General features: G+C 46.4%; 1 protein-coding gene across 1 annotated transcript; it reads right to left on the bottom strand.

Annotated features, from left to right (window-relative positions):
• Positions 1-3,193: 3,193 nt before the first annotated feature.
• On the bottom strand, positions 3,194-20,143 carry LOC130115733 (LHFPL tetraspan subfamily member 2a protein-like). The gene is made up of 3 exons (XM_056283542.1): positions 19,952-20,143; positions 6,552-7,270; positions 3,194-4,883 (listed from the first exon to the last, which is right to left on the bottom strand). Exons 1-3 carry the CDS (start codon positions 20,065-20,067, stop codon positions 4,627-4,629), a joined length of 1,092 nt encoding a protein of 363 aa, XP_056139517.1. The 5' UTR covers positions 20,068-20,143; the 3' UTR covers positions 3,194-4,626.
• Positions 20,144-20,436: the final 293 nt, after the last annotated feature.

The raw sequence follows: 20,436 nt of genomic DNA, 5'->3' as shown, positions 1-20,436 counted from the left end.
AAACCCATTTACCAATGAGAACCCTCCCCCTGCATCCATCCTTGTCTACTTAAATCCTAGACACTGTCACAGTGTCTGCTCACATCCCCACAATCATCCACCAGGTACCTCAAGGAAGGTGTGCTCTGACTTCTGACTCTGCACAGGGGTTTCTTTTAAGTGCGTGTGTGTGCATCGCATACACTTACCCACGTGACTATGTGTGCACGCATGTTTCTTTCTCCTTCCCTTTCCCACACACTTTGCCCCCCGGCCCCTTAAATTTATCATAAATCAAACAGCGGTTGGATAGGTACTAGCAGGCCTTATGTTATATTTCTCTGTCACGGTGATAAACTTTAAGCTTCTTTCCGCCTGATACGTAGAGTCTACGGTCATGAAACTGATCTGATAACGGTGTTTTGCATGTGTTGAGTGGGTGAGCCTTTGTGTGAATGTATAATTCACTTTTAAGGGAAGGTTGGAGTTTTAATAAATATAGTACTTGGTCATTATTATCTGGAAGGTGAAACCTGAGCTATATCAGCGCTTCTGCTGAGGCTCTCGATAAATACCATACTGGTCTTGGGAATTCTTTACTCAAATAAAAATATATTTCCATGCTCTTATTTGACAACACCCGCCCCCACTAGCCCAGCCGTGCCCGAGAAACACCCATTGGCTCATCCATAATTCCAACTTTCACTTTGTAAGTGATGAAGTGGCTGTGGTTGGCATCACCATGGCTTACTAAAACTTGACAGCATGATAGTGACATGCATGTTTAGTGCAATCAAAGTAGATATTTCCACAGCAGACTTGACACTATGACACAGCATCTGTCGGGCTACAGGAGTAACCTGGATTGGGGCAAAGTTTGCCTGTCCCCCACCCCCCCTCTCTCTGTTTCTTGGTTAAATGGGTGAGGAGATTAGCATGTCATGTCATGCCAGCTGTTTGTATGGATGATGTTTGGCTCTATTTATGATGACACACTGAATGGCTTGCCCGACAGGTCACCCCTTTCCCACCACAAACCTGTAAGAGACTGACCGAGCCCTTTTCATCACCTGGTGCACTTAAAAAGGGTACAAACTCAAGAGACATCCAAACCTTCATTTATGTACGGTATTACCTCCACACTACTATATTGTTTTCCCACAGTTGGTTTCGTAGCTCTCCATACTTGATTAGTTGTAACTTAATGCTGCCATGAATCTGAGAGCCGTTCAGCTGTGGCCTCCAGCTCATGTTTCCTGTTGTAAGGACGATATGTTTCTCACGTCAAACCGAGAGGAAGATGCAATGAATATGCCCATGAGGGGGAAGTAGGACAATTTAGAGAAATCAAACGTTGCCTGTCCGCATCAGGTGTGACCCAGGCAGTAATTAAGTTCGGATTTGGTTTTCCAAATTAAGATTTTATAGATACAAAATTACATTAACTCTGCACTGTTTAAGTACACTACAACCTAGACTAAAAGTATTACACTCAAAACCTCTGCGTTTTTACACTAACAGACGAAAAATGGGCACGGTGAATTTCCTCTGCATTAGTATTTAGGCTAATGTCATTTCTGAAATGTGACATCTATGCCCAAATAGAAAGACTGGACTTAATGTGCGTTGAGTGACAGGCCTAACTTTTGACAACACTGCTGGTATGTTACGCAGTGTCAAACTCTACCGAATGCTACCAGGCTACTGTCACTGGAAGTATGGCTGTAAGGATTGCACTTGTATTGTGCTTCGACCGGTGCTGAGCAGCACCTCGCATCGTGACGCTGAGAGCTTGAGGTTGTGCATGAAGGATAGCTGACGACTGGTATTGCTTTTAATACTAACATATGGACTGAAAAGTATATTATTGTGACTAAATACTCCTGTGAGTTTTATGAAGTTGAAGGTCGATAATCTGTCTCAATTAAACGGGCTTGCCTTTTTTTTTTTTTGACAGTATTTCTTTTCCTTTGAAGAATTTTGTTTCAAATTGCGTTGCACATTTCTTGTTTTACGTCGAACATAGTTCAGAGAGCAAATCTTTGTTTTATTTATGGTGTAATTTAAATCTCTTGCATTTCAGATTTGTTTGGTTTTATTTTACATTTATGTATTATGTTGGATTTTGCGTGTGGTTTTATAATGGCATCGTCATAGCATTAACTAGCTACAGAAGTGTTCAGTGATTTTGCAACTTGACCCCATAAGAGGTGTGGCTGTGTGTGTGAATGTGTGTACATTTGGATGGCTTGTCTGTAGAACATTTTGTTTGTTGTTTTTCTCTCTCTCTCTCTCTCTCTCTCTCTCTCTCTCTCTCTCTCTCTCTCTCTCTCTCTCTCTCTCTCTCTCTCTCCCCCCTCAAGTGTTAATGCTGCCCTGAAAAGCTGTGAGAACTCTACCAAATGTCCATATAGATTTGTTTTTGGAGCTTATATTCTCCACTACATCAGTTTCCAATGTCTCCTCTTGCCACGTATTAGGTTATGACATTGTAGGAATTTTTCTTCACATTGAACCATCCATACAGTTTCCATATATCTGTAGCGTTATGAAAACGTGTTCAGTCAGATGTTGAAATATCAAGCCATGACACGGTGTGCAATGTGTTGATGTATGTGGCTAGCCGGCCTTTAGCACAGGGCGACTTTGTGTTTGAAGTCCCTCGGACACAAAACGGTGATACGTTAAGCCTGTGATCATATTATTTCACTTGATCTGAAAAGAAACTGATTTAAAAGGGACACTTGTATATTTTGTAAAGTTTAAAATTTGTTCCCCATGGTCAGTCATATGTAAAAAGAAAATATGATGCACTCTTGTCTTGCCTTTGTCGCATGTGAAATAGTTTTGAGTTTTGTATATTTATGGTATTAACATGAAATAAAATGTTAAAAAACAATAATTGCGTACCTCCCATTCTCACAAAATAATTGCATAGCATTGTAACGTGCATAATGCCAGGGCTACTTACAAGACCATAACTGGAGTAAAGGCAGGGTTAATTAATTGTGTGCCAGACTGTTGTCTCTAAGCAACGGCTTGGCACCAGCCTCAGCCGTGCCGCAGAAACGTGGCACCATCAACTCGCCTCCAGTAGGTGGCAGTATGCGCTAAGATGTCAGGTACACGCTCACTAGTTCCACAGGGAAACATGTCACTCCGCACTTCCTCTCTCATTCTGTTAAAACAAAGCGGTTCCACACATTTATGTGTTTACCAAAGGTCAGGTTTATTTATTTATTCACGAGTAAAAAGTACATACCAAACTCCTTCCTACACACGTCAACCTTTTACATACATGCAGCATCAAACACTACCACAGACGCCATTATTCTTTTGTTAATATAACAAAAACAGTAGACAGACAGCATGTTAGTTTGAGCACAGACAGACTAGGAATGGATCTTTGGTGCAAGTCCACATAACACTGGTCAGTCACACACACACACACACACACACAGTACACACACACGCTCCAATCGGTCTCCCAGCTAACACACAAGGTTATGGCTGAATTATTATTGCACATCATCTACAAGGAATAAAAACAAGTATGTGCTCCCGTTACAGTTAACAGAGGTTAAAATAGCACATGTGAAAACACAGAGGAAACGGGAGAATACAGCATGACACGAGATAACGCTAAACTACGACGCAGTCTGGTTTTATCTCACCGCGAGCACACATCCTCGCACGGGCGCTCACGACAGTACGGCCTACGGCAAGTCTCTTAACCATCTTAACCGGTTATTAAACTGAAATAGACCCACAAACAATTCATGTAACAGGAGGGACTCCCTTTGAAGTTAAAAAAAAAAAGTCTTTTAAATGACGCAACTGAATTAAGCTAAAAATATATATATTTTTATTGTTTGTTGCCATGTGACTCAGAACATCTGGGCACTTAAAACAACCTGGGCATTAATGGTTAGCACCACACATGCACACGTGCACGCACACACGAGTAAGTTGTCGGGGTTTTTTTTTTTAGTTGACACATCTGCAAGTGTTCAGGGGCTGGTCTGTTGTTATTTGCTGGCCTACCAGTGAACCTTGTGAATCAACTCACCATTTCTCACTTAAACAACAATAATGACCAAAGAAATGTACTGTCTTGACCTGTCAGTGTTGAATCTGACATTGATAACGCCAATGACACACTCGTTCATATCCAACTGTAACCACTGCCGTTAACAGTATAGTGGTTTCATTAAGGCAAGAATCGTTATTTGGAGAGAAAAAAAAGAGCATCTCGGTCTAACACACAGGATACTCGTAAAAAGTCACATCTTTTAGCTTGCTATTATTCTGAGCCCGTTTTGGCATTTTTACCTCAAGTCAGTAAGGATAAAACGAGAACTTGAGACCTCCTTTGTCTTGTTAACATCAGGCAAAGTGGTTTGCTGGCTGGAGAACCATGCCGGTGCATGATGTAATGGCGGCTATGTGAGTGTCTCTGCGAACCAACCTCAAGAGTTAACAGCTACAAAAAAGGGTTTATACGTTTCCAGCAATCGGCTACTTTTATTCGCACTATGAGGAAGGAAATCATTCGATGACACTTCAGAAGAACTCTGCAGATCCCCATAATGAGAATAGATGAGCGAGAATCCAAGTCACTTCTGTTGCCGACGGTTTTCTGAAGACTCAGAGGAGGCAGATCAGGCTCTTTCCCTCCTCTATCTCCTCTTGGACCTTGTCACTGGAGGTGGCAATTTCAGCCTGAGCAGAGAAGACGGCACACAGGAACGCTGCCACCGTCCCGCCTATCGCTGCATAGAACGCCCAGCCAAGAGAACACTGAGCCGGCCTATAGGGAGAGGCCTCTGGACCGCAGTAGCTAATCACCTTCTCCGTACCCCAACCAGCAGGGTACAGCATGAGGCCTACCATCAGCAACAGGCCTGGAGGTAGGAGAGACAATGCGAAAAGAGGGATTAGTCGCAAATACACCTCCTCCCCTGCATAGCTGGGGAGGAGGTGACTCAGCTCTCAATGGTAAAGAACACATTCAATTATACAGCCATTTATCAGTTGTCAAGTTTGGTTAAGGGCCAGAAGAAAAACCCTGTTAGACTGCTGCCAACGCGAAGGGGAAAAAAAACAAAAAAAAACAATGATGTCATATAATGACAGATTTGTTGGAAGGCAACTGATGTGATCACTTGCACCTGTGTAAGTCTTGACATTTTAAGATTCAAAGACTTATTGGTACTCATATGTACACTACCGTTCAAAAGTTTGGGATCACCCAAACAATTTTGTGTTTTCCATGAAAAGTCACACTTATTCACCACCATATGTTGTGAAATGAATAGAAAATAGAGTCAAGACATTGACAAGGTTAGAAATAATGATTTGTATTTGAAATAAGATTTTTTTTACATCAAAATTTGCTTTCGTCAAAGAATCCTCCATTCGCAGCAATTACAGCATTGCAGACCTTTGGCATTCTAGCTGTTAATTTGTTGAGGTAATCTGGAGAAATTGCACCCCACGCTTCCAGAAGCAGCTCCCACAAGTTGGATTGGTTGGATGGGCACTTCTTTGAGCAGATTGAGTTTCTGGAGCATCACATTTGTGGGGTCAATTAAACGCTCAAAATGGCCAGAAAAAGAGAACTTTCATCTGAAACTCGACAGTCTATTCTTGTTCTTAGAAATGAAGGCTATTCCATGCGAGAAATTGCTAAGAAATTGAAGATTTCCTACACCGGTGTGTACTACTCCCTTCAGAGGACAGCACAAACAGGCTCTAACCAGAGTAGAAAAAGAAGTGGGAGGCCGCGTTGCACAACTGAGCAAGAAGATAAGTACATTAGAGTCTCTAGTTTGAGAAACAGACGCCTCACAGGTCCCCAACTGGCATCTTCATTAAATAGTACCTGTTAGAGCCTGTTTGTGCTGTCCTCTGAAGGGAGTAGTACACACCGGTGTAGGAAATCTTCAATTTCTTAGCAATTTCTCGCATGGAATAGCCTTGATTTCTAAGAACAAGAATAGACTGTCGAGTTTCAGATGAAAGTTCTCTTTTTCTGGCCATTTTGAGCGTTTAATTGACCCCACAAATGTGATGCTCCAGAAACTCAATCTGCTCAAAGAAGTGCCCATCCAACCAATCCAACTTGTGGGAGCTGCTTCTGGAAGCGTGGGGTGCAATTTCTCCAGATTACCTCAACAAATTAACAGCTAGAATGCCAAAGGTCTGCAATGCTGTAATTGCTGCAAATGGAGGATTCTTTGACGAAAGCAAAGTTTGATGTAAAAAAAATCTTATTTCAAATACAAATCATTATTTCTAACCTTGTCAATGTCTTGAATCTATTTTCTATTCATTTCACAACATATGGTGGTGAATAAGTGTGACTTTTCATGGAAAACACAAAATTGTTTGGGTGATCCCAAACTTTTGAACGGTAGTGTAGATGATTAACAACACAGACATGTTGGCTCAGAGAATAAAGAGGGGGCTTAAGCATGACAGGCTGGTGTACGTTCATCAATGCAGGCCACACACACACACACACACACACACACACGCACATGCACGCCCACACACAGAGGCTGGCCTACCTGCAATGGCCTGAAGCAGTCCACAGACGTTGAAGATGCTCTTCCTTAGGATGCTTTGGAAGCACAGGCTGAAGACGGAGATACAGGCCACGCCCCCCAGCAGTAACGTCCCTGCTGCTAGAAACAGCATGGCGCCCTGCCAGAAGCCGCTGGCCACCTCTCCAAATGTCCTGGCGTAGGGCCCGCAGGTCACCCCTCCTCCGCGGCTTCCCACTCGGAGACAGCGGCTGTAGAGCCCCAGCGATGGCTGATACTCCCCGGGGTCCACTCCCACGCCACTGACATCGGAGTCCGACCGGGGGAACCCCAGCAGCCAGTCGGGACTCATGAAGGCGACGAGCTCGGCGAAGGCCACCACGATGCTGAGCAGGGTCCAGAGCATGGAGCGACAAGTCACAATCACGTGGCACATGGCGGCGGTTCTGGTTCCCTCCGAATCAGTGAGGACTGAAGACGTTGAGAAACACCTTATAGTTCTTCCCAATTGAGAGAAGGGCTGAAAGGAGGACTTGTAGTAAAGTTTCAAATTCCTTTCTTTTAAAGAGAATCGTCTGAAGGAAGACACGTTGGCCCGGACCGGCCCAGATGTGCTGCTGATCTTCAGAGTAAATGTTTCCCTCTTCTGCTGAACCTTGCGTGGAGGTCTGTCTGCTCGTCCCAAGCAGCTACAATGCCCCGAAGCAGCTTCCTTCAGCCATGGTCGTGGCTGGAAAACACACCTACATGGACACACACACACACACACACAGATTGAAAAAACTGCACCAGAGACCAGAGGAGAGGGGCGGTGTGCTGAATGAGAGCTCGTAAGCGCACTGGTGTGTATGGGAAGGTGTGTATGAGAGAACAGATTGAGAGAAAAAAAGGGAAGTATGAACATGCACCGATGACTCAACCACTCTGAATCAGCAAGCATTCTTGTATCAACTGGGCATCATACGCAACGTCTGACCCTGATTTATTACAGACACGACCCCTCGAGTGGAACATCACACACACAGACACACACACACACACACACACACAGACTGAGACCGAGAGAGAGAGAGAGGGATGGAGGGGCAGGATAGAGAATGGGGTTCACACTCATTATCAGCCATCTGTGGCTCGGCTATGAGCAACAATTCCAGATGTCTGTTGACTTAAAGTCGTGAATGTCGGTAAAGTCACGGTGAATCATGACACACACATATGTGCCCTTACGCAAGTAAGTTAGTGCATACACACACATACGCACACAAGACCACTTTCTGGGAGGGACAACCTACTTAGTGCAAGTTTATGGATACTGTCTCTTTCATCCTATGTACGCCTCGGTGTGCGTTGTGTGTGTGTTTTAATCTGTGTATGGTTAGGGGACATGTAGTTTTTTCCACCGAGCACCTGTCAGCACAGATCATGGCCGGGGGCGGTTAAAGCATGCCGCATTTCATATTTCACGATAACATAAAAGCCGACATTCTGTGCCAAGCACACAAGTATCCACACACACGTGCACACAATAGTCATACACAGATACACACAACCATCCACACACACAGACAAGACATGCTGATCAGGGGTGCTGCTGAGCTGGTAGGGTCAGGCTGCATCCAACGCTAAATCCATCAACCAGTTCAGCATTAAAATTCCTCTTCTGATTGGGCGTCTGGGTAGCGTAGCGGTCTATTCCGTTGCCTTCCAACACGGGGCTCGTCGGTTCGAATCCCCGTGTTACCTCCGGCTTGGTCGGACGTCCCTACAGACACAATTGGCCGTGTCTGCAGGTGGGAAGCCAGATGTGGGTATGTGTCCTGGTCGCTGCACTAGCGCCTCCTCTGGTCGGTCGGGGCACCTGTTCGGGAGGGGGGGACTGAGGGGAATAGCATGATCCTCCCACGCGTTACGTCCCCCTGGTGAAACGCCTCACTGTCAGGTGAAAAGGAAGTGGCAGGCGACTCCACATGTATCGGAGGAGGCATGTGGTAGTCTGCAGCCCTCCCCGGATCGGCAGAGGGGGGGTGGAGCAGCGACCGGGACGGCTCGGAAGAGTGGGGTAACTGGCCATGTATAACTGGGGAGAAAAAGAGGAGTAAAAAAAAAAAATCCCTGTCTAAATTATCTTCTTTTATTAGGCTAATAAACTGCCTTTCTATACTGATGTCTCTTTGCCTGCCTGCCTGCCTGTCTGCCTGTCTTTCCATTTCGCCATTTGGAGCCTTGAAGTCTTCTAAAAACAGGTTACTAGTAGTGATCAGTTCATTTGGCTGCATATAAAAGTGGGTTGTGTTATCAGCAAGGATTTAACACCAGTAATCACTATTGGATGACACAAAACAGTAATCTGCAACAGATGACATTGTCAAAGTGACTCGCCAGGCCTTCAAACTCTGTGTGTTTGTGTGTATATACGTACATCTAAGTGTACACATATGTGCCCCAATCAGATTCAATCAGGCTGATTGGGGATCCTGTTGCTGTGTTGTGTTTCGGTTGCTGTGGCTACACCGGCCTCGGCGCAGCCGTGTCCTCTCGGGAGCGCGGGGGTTTTCTCAGAAGCCCTCTGACATCATGATTCAGTATTATGACACACACAGGAAAATATGCCGGCTCTGGTTTGAATACAGCACGGTCCTCCCCACGGGCTTCACGGACCTCACAGTCTGCATACGGACATAAATGAAGTCCGTCTCCGAGTCTACACCCCCCTCCCCCCTCGCCCCTCCCCGAAAAGGCCCCCAAAAAGTCTATATCGGTAATGGAATAAAATTACAAATCGAGGGTCGTCTCGGTCGAACTGATTCATAACATTCACATAAAAGGGCCTGATGCCGGGGGGGGGGGGGGTTGTGGGGGGAGGGGGTGCTAGACACAAAAAGGGTGGATTGTTCTATCGGGTTATCGCTCTAATTCTTGCTGGATGTGTCGTTTCAGTGGTGTTGAAGTGTTCTGTGCCAAAACAGTCATTACGCACTATAAGTCATACTGATGCCCCCTGGGGGGGGGGGGGATAACAGAGCTGTTAGCACACACACACACACACACACACACACAAACATCTCCTTTCATAATGTTAAATCAACCTGACGCATCTGTGGGGAATGAACTCAGTTTTGTATATTATGAGAAGATGTGTTACCAGAATTGGTTGAAGTTGAAACACTCCGGTGTTTTTCCCAGGCCACAATACAAGAGGCAGTATGACCGGCTGACTGGTTGACTTGACTGACTGGTTGACTAGCGGGGAGGAGGGGGTGTGTGCAAAACACAATAAATGGCTTATCATAAAATGTGAGGGGAAGGAATGATTTAATTATGAGAAAGTGAGTTGCGAAACAGTTGAGATTAGGGTGTGATTCCATGATTCAGTTAAGTGGAACTCCATCCATCCATCCATCCATCCATTATCCAACCGCTAAATCCTGCTCTCAGGGTCGCAGGGGATGCTGGAGCCTATCCCAGCACACATTGGGCGGCAGACGGGGGAGACGGGAGGGTAAACATCACTTCCCCATGTCGACTGCCCCTCTGTCTTTTTCCCAAGTTTGGGGAAAATGCTCAGAAATACGAAATTGGTATGTGTGTGTGTGTGTGTGTGTGGTGCGTGCGTGCACGCATGGACGAAATGACTCGGGACACATAAGCACTCAGGACTGCACGTCCATGGCAGAGTTCAACCAGCAATAGCTAATTCATTGGAGGGGGACTTATGACGAAATATATTCATTCACCTTTCACCTTATTTCAAAGATGAAAACCATCCCATAACAAAATCTAAATTCACCTTTGGTTTCAAATCAGGACTGGGAAAAAATGATGATAAGGTGGGTGTGCGGGTGGCATGGTGGTCTATTCCGTTGCCTACCAACACAGGGATCACTGGTTCGAATCCCCGTGTTACCTCCGGTTTGATCGGGCGGCCCTACACACACAATTGGCCGTGTCTGTGGGTGGGAAGCCGGATGTGGGTATGTGTCCTGGTTGCTGCATTAGCGCCTCCTCTGGTCAGTTGGGGAACTGGGGGGAATAGCATGAGCCTCCCACACACTACGTCCCCCTGGTGAAACTCCTCACTGTCAGGTGAAAAGAAGCGGCTGGCAACTCCACATGTATCGGAGGAGGCATGTGGTAGTCTGCACCCCTCCCCGGATCGGCAGAGGGGGTGGAGCAGTGACCGGGACGGCTTGGAAGAGTGGGGTAATTAATTGGCCAAGTACAGTTGGGGAGAAAAAGGGGAAAAATGATGATCAGGTGTAATCAAATGTGTTTTTAACCAACACACTAAACCAGCGTGTTAGTTTGTTTGACACAAAACTTTAATGAATACCCAAAAAGGAAGTCAGCGACCTTCATAAACTAGATTATGAGGAAAGGTAAATTGTCATTATATTTCCTCTTAGTTTTTTTTTTCTACAAGGTTGTCAGCGTAAAAAGGTCACCGATAAACAATTTGCTGTATTTTATCTCAACAAAAACTAACATTTAGTCTGTTGTAGATATGAACAATAAACGTGCCCTGTGTGCACTGCTTTGTATGTATTTGAGAATTACACATTTCTCTCTGTTTGTTTGTATTCGACTGTACTGTATTCAACTTTTCCTGGAGCCAAATTGGCTCCTTTTAGATCACATTTTCACAATTGCATCATTCTGATTCTCATCTTAATTAGAGACTGTATGAACGAATACATGGCCTGTGTTGACTAAATAGCTATGAGACCAAACTACCGGAGTGCATTTGACTGTTTATCTGGCTGTATCCAGTGTCTTACAATGGAGCACGGATGCAGTTTGCTTATAGCAATGGCCAAAGTAACTTCTAGTGCAGTTACCATTCATATCTGCCAAAAAGGAAATGGCTCAGATAAACAGGAAGTAACAGAGTCCATATGGCAGCTGCTGAAATACGTTGTGATAAGTTCTTGCATAGGGGCTGTTTCAGTTTATACTTTCCCCTGCTGCTATACCACTTTTGTTTAACAATCTGAATTTCGTTTGTATGTACAAATTTGTTCTTACACACCCACGGGATTTTTTTTTAGCCCTCAAGTTTGTCTGATAGGCCGCAGCAAAGCCTGATGGTTATTTGTAATTCCTTCCCCCTAACATCTATCGTTTACCTCTTGCAATGAGCAATCACCCAGGCATGCAAAGACATCAGTGTTAGCCAATCAGTGTCCAATTCAGGGGTTACCCAAGTTCTATGCGGGCCTCTGAGACAAAGTTCGGGGCTAAAATACTCCATGGGTGTGTAAGCACAAATTTGTACATACGAACGATTGATGAACGAGGCCCAATGAGTTCTCGAGTGTGTATGTGTGTGTGTGTGTGTGTGTGTGTCCTTCTAAATGTTATATTAGTTAGTTATTCCAAGCCCCTGTCTATTCCAAGTCCCTAAACAGGCCATATCCATTCCTGTTGTCACAGTTTCCACTCTGCAGTAGCCCTTTGCTATGTTCTCATCCAACACCACTCACTCAAGCTTAACACCCTCACCACGCAACTACTCATTAAGCTCCATTCATAGCAATCGTCACGAAACAGAAAGACAGAGAGATGAATTACTTGTGCATACATACATACACGAGTGGACGTGGACATTTGTAGCTGCAGCAAATATTGGGTCTATGTGTGTGTCCATCCGACTGAGCATGCATATCTATGCGTAACACACATAACACACGTGTGTGTTTGCACGTGTGTGTGCGTGCGTTTGTTTATGTCACCAATCACCCAGGCTATAGTTTTAGCCTTCCTGTGGCGTTTGAGTGCTCTGTCTGCAGCTGATTATAGCCAATTCAGGCAGGGAACAGTGCTGTCTGTTAAGACTACAATGCCCACAAATTACCAGCTGGGTCTCTTTAAACTACAGGGATAGAGCTTAACCATCACCTTGTCTCAGCAGTCAGCAGGCACCTCCTGTGATCTCCTCCAGCTCTGTCTTACAGGACTTCTCCTCACTCATACTTCATCATGGCTGTGCGGAGCATTGTCATCGAAGACTGCTACATTGAAAGAGAGACGAGCGCTTAAAGTGGAGGAGATGGAGAGAGTGAGGCCAGAGAGAGCATCTCTCTGCTGGGTACGAACACAGAGCACTTCTGGGCATACATCCCGCAGTTGATAAATACTCTTGTTTTTACGACGGGCTAGACACACAGGACTTTTCCATCCAAAACCAGTATGGATATTTGGGAATAGAAATTAGACACCTTACTGTTTATCAGAAAGGATTCCTGTTCTTACACTAACACTGATACTGACACGGTGACTGGGTGAAACGCAGCTGATGTTAGTTTGCTTTTGTGGGCAAAAAATAATTGATAACGTTGACGGAATATTGTTTATCTGATATCACTCATCTGTGATTATTCATCAGTGCTGGGACTGGTACGCTCTCACAGTCTGACAGCAAGCCCTGTGTTGTATTTGTGTATGTGGGCTTTCATCCATGTGAGACTATCTGTATTTGTGTAAGCACATGTGAATCATTGTAGCGTATGAGCGTGATAGGGTGTGTGTGTGTGTGTGTGTGTGTGTGTGTGTGTGTGTGTGTGTGTGTGTGTGTGTGTGTGTGTGTGTGTGTGTGTGTGCATGCGCGCGCACACACACTGCAACGTCAGTTTGATGATGGAGGGGTCAACACATCCTGGAACTGATGAATACTTTCCGCTTGTTTGCCGGTTATTGAACAGACCTCTGGGAAAGTGCTCAAATAGCACTTCCTTGGCAATGGCAAGGTTTTCTTTGTTTATATGTGCGCTGGAGAGGAGGAGCGTTTTACACTTCACAAGGCATCAGAGGCTCTGAGCTATGACTTATTCATAACTCCAGGGGTGAGCTAACGGCAATGAGGGATGCTGTGGATGACCCCCGAGGTCAGTGGGATAACAATCTCCCTCTACCTCCCAGCTGCGCAGATAGATACGCATCTTCAAACGGTCTGATCTCCGTTAACGTGTTTTTTTTTGGGGGGGGGCGGTTTGCACACAGAGCCGGGATGCTGAAACCACTTCTGCAGATAGGGATCACACTCGGTGCTATTAGATCACTCAGCATCACGATGCTTTCATGACTCCTCCGTGACACTAAGTTGGAAAGATGAAGCAATAGATACAGCTTATAGATGAAAGGCGAATAAACAGTATTGTACCTCTACGTTGGATCTGGACCCAAATCATTCCCACACTTACACGGCTGGGTCGAGAGCAACACAGCTGCCGTGCGCGCTAAACATACGCCGTGAGGACGTGAAAGCCAACCTAAACAAAACCTTCCGATCCCGCGCTCACCCGGCCCAAACGTGAACCGTCACACTCGGATATACCATAGCTGATGAGGCTTGCAAAAATGTGGCCCACCCCGGCCATCCAGGAGTACGGCAAGTTTGGTTGTGAAGACCCGTTGGCCAAACAGTTTACAAGGTCAATAAAATCTCGGCTAATGACGCGTGATGCCGATGTGAGCCGGCGCCTTTTCAAAGTCCAAAAACACGGCAACGGCTACGAGACATATGTGGGTCAGTCAGCTTGGCCGTTAGTCTGAGGAGGCCACCGAGTCGTAAATGTGGAGTAATTGTTCTGCGATATCGGCCAAGGCGTTTGTAGCATGCCAAAGCGCTGAGGTAATGAGGGGCCACAGCCTACACTGGAGGGCTGAAAGTGAAAGGTGATTGAAAGTGCATTGGGGGAGGCGGACGTGTGTGTGTGCGTGTGTGTGTGTAGGGGGAGGGGTACATCGAGAGATCTAAGAGGCAGTTGACCCAGATTTTTCCATCATTGGGCAGTTAAGAAAGGCAGTTAGGAGTTTTCTAGGAACAATTCCATTCATGGAAATGTATTTATAATTTGTGAGACAACTGTTGGAAACGGTCTCTTTTTTTCTCTCTTTCTTTTTTTTTTGTGTCTTTCATGGGTGTGAGCAAGTGGTCAAGCTAGCGGATCGCCCACCCAGATCAGTTGACCCTCCAAGGTTATCTGGGCTGGAGGGATGCCATTAGCTAGTTTTTTTTTCTGGTGCATTAAGTCAGAGACCCTAAACCAGAAACCTCAAACCAAGGCAATCTTTTCTTTCAGCCGCCGGGCCTGGTGTGGACATGCATCTGGACTACCCGGGGGAGGGGAGGGTGGGCTGGTCGAAAACCAAAACCACATTAGAGAGCACTTCACCAATTTAGGGTGTAGTATAGTGAACAGTGAGCAATGGGCAAGGTCTCTAAACGGCTACCCAAATAAGATGTGGACTGTGGCGATTTCACACAACCTAGAGTTAGGATGAAGGTCTCGGGTATTTTCTTCTTTTTTTTTCCTTTTGGATCCTGTGTAGACCGGAGAAGTCTTGCAGGATCCCAGGATAGATGAGAGTAGTGCGATACCATTTTAAGTCAGGCAGGACCAAACTTATCCCTTTCTCATAAAAGAATGCAACCAGCTGAGCTCTGGGTGCAGCGACAGAGTCAAGCCATGCAGCGTGGGAGCTAGACTAACACAACCCACACACCCTTAACAAAATGGTGTGTGGGTTGGGTAAAAAAGAAAAAAAGGACAAAAAACACATTCATTCTCCATATCCATTATGCATCTCCAGACCTGGTTTCTAGTCACACAGTCGGTTCTTCCACTGACAGATTTAAGCGTTGCAGCTGAAGATGCCGTTCGCGATACGGCCTTATCAAGTCTCTTCCTTGACACGGCAAACTGAAGAGGAAAAAAAAAAGAGTAATGTGATGTTGTGTAACAGCAGCGGGCAAGCTGTGACTTCATCCGAAATGGAGACATCCTCGCCCTGAAGTGTTGACTGTAAAACCCTCCACCACAGCTCATTTATTTCTTTTCAAAGACAACCAAAAAAAAAAAAAAAATGGGACAAAGCATGCTACATTCGAAAGGCACGCTGGGAGCGCTTGTGAAATTCACGCCGCGTCGAAAGTTTGAGAAAGGCCCAACGCCTTTCAAGCGAAGAGCATTGGGGAAGTTACACACAGCACTAATGAGACTCACAGTCAGTCACACATGTGTCAAACCACACATCCACCTGCCTTCACAGCATGGCACACACTGTGAAACAGGAGAGAGAGAGAGACAGAGAGAGACAGAGAGAGAGAGAGGATGAGCGAGAGAGAGAGAGAGCGAGGATGAGAGAGAGAGGATGAGAGAGGAAGCCACGGCAAACATAAAAAGTGCTGTAGTGCATAAACATGAAGATGAGGTCAGTTCCTTCAGTTTTTATGTGAAGCGTTCTGATTCCCTCTCCTAAGCGTTAGGAAACAACCCAGGCGGTTCTGTTCACAAAAAAAAAACAACTCTCCCTTCGCTAACCATAACCATGTGAGCCAGCGCTTTTGTAGCTCTCCATAAACAGTGAATGAAAGGGAGCAGCAAGACGCGAAAAATGTTTCCCATGGACAGACACACACCACAGCGTCTGTCTCCTAGCTTCACCCTGTGACTGATAGCTCCCATCAAATGCATGCTTTTTACGGCGCTTAGGCGCTAGTTTACATTTATTTGACAAGCCCCCATGAAACGCTGGGACGCTGTACGGGGGCCGTTAAGGACCCAGGAACCCGTTGGAACATCGAATCCCGAACCGCTTCAGAAGCTTGACACGATGCCTGCATCCCCAGTTTTCACACGCAACTAACACACCAGAGATGGTGATGGCAATAACAGGAGGCCCCGAAGCTGCAAAACAAGAGATCTAACGGACGGCGAGAAGCCCTCCAGCGGTGCCGCCCACTCAGCCGACACAAAAACAGACAAACAAACACGCACCCAAACACTGTGAAAGGTACCAGGCTCTACTCATTCTTGCGGAGATTAATTGAATTAAAACGCATGACTTCCCCCGGGAAAAGTGGCAGCCGAGCGCGTTTTGTGTGGATGTGTTTGTGTGTGAATTGAACGTGTCTACGTGCCACGGGCCTGAAATAAGACTGTCCCCTCTCGGTCGGTCTGTGGAAACTCGGCTCAACAAAGGCTGCACAAAGACGTGCCGACACTGGCCCCTCGCCGACACTCAAGACTCTCAAAGACATGCCCGGCCATTGGCTCAGAATGCACTCCTTCATTCTCAAAGACAGGCGGCTGTGGCCCCCTAACCAGTTCAGCCTGCACAGCACCCCGGCCCCTCACTCTCTGTACTGACTCTACAGTGGCCCCGCAGTTTCTGACTCACAAAGCCTCCCGGTGACCCTCACATTTCACAAACACAAAGCAAGGCATGACGCCCCCACCTCCCCCCCCAATCGCCCATCCCCCGCCGCTGCTCTCTAGTCTGTTTTTTTGTAGGTTTGAGGCCTGGACAGGGTTGCACCAGTCATTTGTGAATTTGTCAATAGGTTTGCGTGTAAGGTCCTTACTCAAGATTTTCCACACGCCTTATTGTCAGTAGTTTCATGTAGGTGTAGTTCGGTGTAAGAAAATAGTTCCTACATGAAACTGCTCACAACAAGGTGTGTGGATTATCTTGCGTAACTCGGTCATGATTTCTGGAATGAGACGTTGCTGTTGAGGTTTTTCAAATGCATTTTTTTGGTGCTTTATTGCAACAGGCATGGGCGCAAGTCCATGCATACTGGGATGGCATCCAGAGCTTTACTTGTGCCCCCCTCCATAGGGTTAGTGGTTGTGTCAGCAAGGGCATCTGATGTAACATTTTGCCAAATCAGTATGCGGATTGACAAGACCATACCGGTTCGGTCAAGGGCCGAGTTAACAATGGCAGCCATTGGTGCTGCGCCCTCACAGGGTTCTGTTGTAAACTATAAAATCCGCTGTGGTGACCCCCCGAGAAACAGGGAACAAGCCGAAAGAAGAGGATTTTTTTGCCGCTTTGAGCAACACAAGCCGAGTGCCATCCAGTTCCACTGTATTCATGAGAAGCCCGACAACTATACGGCCGATATCTCCAAAACTTGGGAACTCACAGCAAATCGATCTAGATGGATAAATAGCACTACAGGATTTTGGGGTGACTGTCCCTTTAAGAGACAACTGGACTTAGTAAGAACTTGCACACAGCTGGTGCAACTGGCACCTGGTGACTAGTTGAATAAGGAGTGAATAAGGAGTGAATAAGGAGTGAATAAGTTGAATAAGGAGTGAATAAGGAGTGAAAAAGTTGAATAAGGAGTGAATAAGTCGAATAAGGAGTTGTCAAGCACACTAACCTTACTTGATGGTTCATTAGGCCTCCTTCGCCTGATTTTAAAAATGTTTAAGGTATGGCGGGAGTAAAAGGGCAAGGTTAGTGCTGAGCGATATGGAAAATATGATGATAATAACCGGGAATTATCCACGATATCAATATATAGTACCACGTTATCTGATCACGTTGAATGTTTTGGTAATATAAAGTATCATATCAAACGAAACTCATTTTCAAATAAAGCTCCCTCAAATACTTCTGTCCTCTTTTTTGTGAGAAGTGTTAAGCAATGGATTCTGGTTATTAATATAGACAACGAAATTGTGTGTCACAATATGACAATATCTGAATCTCATCCTCATACACAATACCGTTGAGGGACGATAAAGGATAACATTGATTTATTGCCCAGCCCTAAAGGGAGGGCTCGGAGCGAAAAGCAGAAACCAGAAGTGTACTGAGCGATGATTCCTCTCATTTCAGTGTTTTACCATGGTTCGTTATTGACCCATGCAAGGAAAATCGCTGTAACCCATCCGGGTTTTTGTTTACGATGTGGTCCCACCTCAGTACACATTCAAGGGACTAGCCAACATCATGTAGAGCTCTGTGGGTGGCTAACCTCAATGGGCTTCCTCCCCTGACTTCAAGGACATTAGTATCCCACACACACACACACGCGCATGCACACACCCTATCGTGTGTGCACAGAATTGCCCTGTGGACTGAACCTTATAACATCACCAGAAGCACATATGTCCACCTTGTCGTAACGACGCTCCAGACACAGCGTCGCACCTGAAGCACTACTTTTCCACACCAAGAGGAGCAGAGTACATCCTGGCTCTCAACTACCCTTCAGTGTCGTTTCGCGGGGTTCATTTCCCTTGTGAATCCTTCCCCCACTGATGACAGAACCATGCGTTTCCAGGTGACCGGTCTAGTGTGAAATATAAAATGAAAGGCCGAGGGAAAGGGTGCGGAGGAAAGAGCACCAGCCGGAAAGACGTGAGTAGGGGTGTAAAAGCAGTGCGGACATTCACCTTTGTGCAAGACAGAATAAAGAATGAAAACAATAAAAATAAATTGCCATATAATAAGCGTTTAAACCTCTGGTGAAGGTGATTTTACTAATGGGCAGTGTGCTGCGATACCAAACTACTACCAGATGTTCTACACAGGGTGGGAAGGGTAGGCAATGCCAACTGCACCAGTGTCCATCAAAGTCTCCTTTACAAAAAAGCAGTTTCCTCTCTCCATCTTCATCTCTCCAAAGGAATCTCCCACCCTTTCCTCACCCATACTCCACTCCTTTATGGGGCAATGCGTGAATGAACTACATGTGGCAGCGTCGGTTAAGGTCACCGGTGGTGATCTGAGCTCTCACATGGGGCAAGTAGGATGCAAGTTGGCATCTTAAGCGGCGCCTCAGTAGTTCAGGGATAAACAAGGCATTCTTGGAAAGGCTTCTACCCACAGCTACAACAAAGACACATTGTGCTATTGTGTTGCTCACAATACAGTCAAACACTTGAATCTGACGTGGAACAAACAACCAGACCTATCATTCTATCAGTTTGTCACCAGTGAAGCTGAGTTTAAGTTGTGTGTGTGTGTGTGAGTGTGAGTGTGTGTGTGTGTGTGTGTAGGTGAGCGAGCGTGTGTGTGAGTGCGTTGTCTGTGCGTGTGCGCGCGCGCGTTGTCTGTGTGTGTGTGTGTGTGTGTGTGTGCGTGCATGTGTGTGTGTGGGTGAGAGAGCGTGTGTGTGTGTGTGTGTGTGTAGGTGAGCGAGCGCGTGTGTGCGCGCGCGTTTGTGAGTGCGTTGTCTGTGCGTGTGCATGCATGTGTGTGGGTGAGAGAGCGTGTGTGTGCGCGCGCGCGCGCGTGATTGTGAGTGCGTTGTCTATGTGTGTGCGTTGTGTGTGTGTGTGTGTGCGCGCGCGCGCGTGTGCATTGTCTGTGTGTTTACAAATGCACGCGCGTGACGAGGCTGAAACCCCAGTCAATAGACTTGCAGCGGCTTTTACACAACCGGGTTATTTGGCGGACGACACGATCTGATGTTTCCGTCCATCCATGATCCGAACCGCTAACCGGAGCTAAACTGTCAGATGTGTGAAGTCAACGCCATGCTACACGCACTAAGGCACCGCCACTATCGGACTGAAAAGAAGGAGAACCAACAAGAGGCATACTTCAAAACTCTTGAAACGTATTCAGGGCCAGGCTGTCGACCGGCACGTTGGGCGCAGAATAAGCAACCGTCTACTCACGGGAAGGGCCGGCCGGCGCGGCGCGGGGAGGCGGGTGTAGTCTGTAGGTTGGATTTAGTTCTGGTTCGGCAGACGGTTTTCTCTTGTCTCGGCGAGCTCCGGAGCCAGCGGCTCATTCACTGAGTCTTCTTTCACTACTCCCCCTTCCCCCCCTTGCCTTTACTCCGCATAGAACCGGCCCACCGCCCTCTGACGTCGTCTTTTCTCTTCTGTCGTCCCCTTTCTCCTTCCTTCCTTCCCCGCCCCCGCCCCCCGCACGCGCGCGCGCGCTCCATTTGTCAGGAAAAGTTGCAGCGGCGACGAATTCCTGGTGCACGCGCGTCAAAGACCCGAATGAGGAAAACTCCATAAAGAAAAAAAAAACTTATCGGGAAGAAAAATAAGAAGACAGCGTTGGAGAAACCTCGGGATGAGCAGCAGAGGAGAGCTCCCTCTTCCAGGGTGCACGAAGTAACGGAAATATAATGTAACGTCTCAGCTTCACG

Source organism: Lampris incognitus, chromosome 1 (assembly GCF_029633865.1).
Source record: "Lampris incognitus isolate fLamInc1 chromosome 1, fLamInc1.hap2, whole genome shotgun sequence".
NCBI lineage: Eukaryota > Metazoa > Chordata > Actinopteri > Lampriformes > Lampridae > Lampris > Lampris incognitus.
Note: the sequence above shows the minus strand (reverse complement) of the source record. Positions and strands in the feature narration are given on the sequence as shown.

Coding starts and splice junctions, on each gene's coding strand:
- LOC130115733 (XM_056283542.1), bottom strand. CDS start 20,067: ATGAGCCGCTGGCTCCGGAGCTCGCCGAGACAAGAGAAAACCGTCTGC. Junction 7,271..19,951: donor CGCGCCGGCCGGCCCTTCCC/GTGAGTAGACGG, acceptor GTGTCCATGTAG/GTGTGTTTTCCAGCCACGAC. Junction 4,884..6,551: donor ACTGCTTCAGGCCATTGCAG/GTAGGCCAGCCT, acceptor TCCTACCTCCAG/GCCTGTTGCTGATGGTAGGC.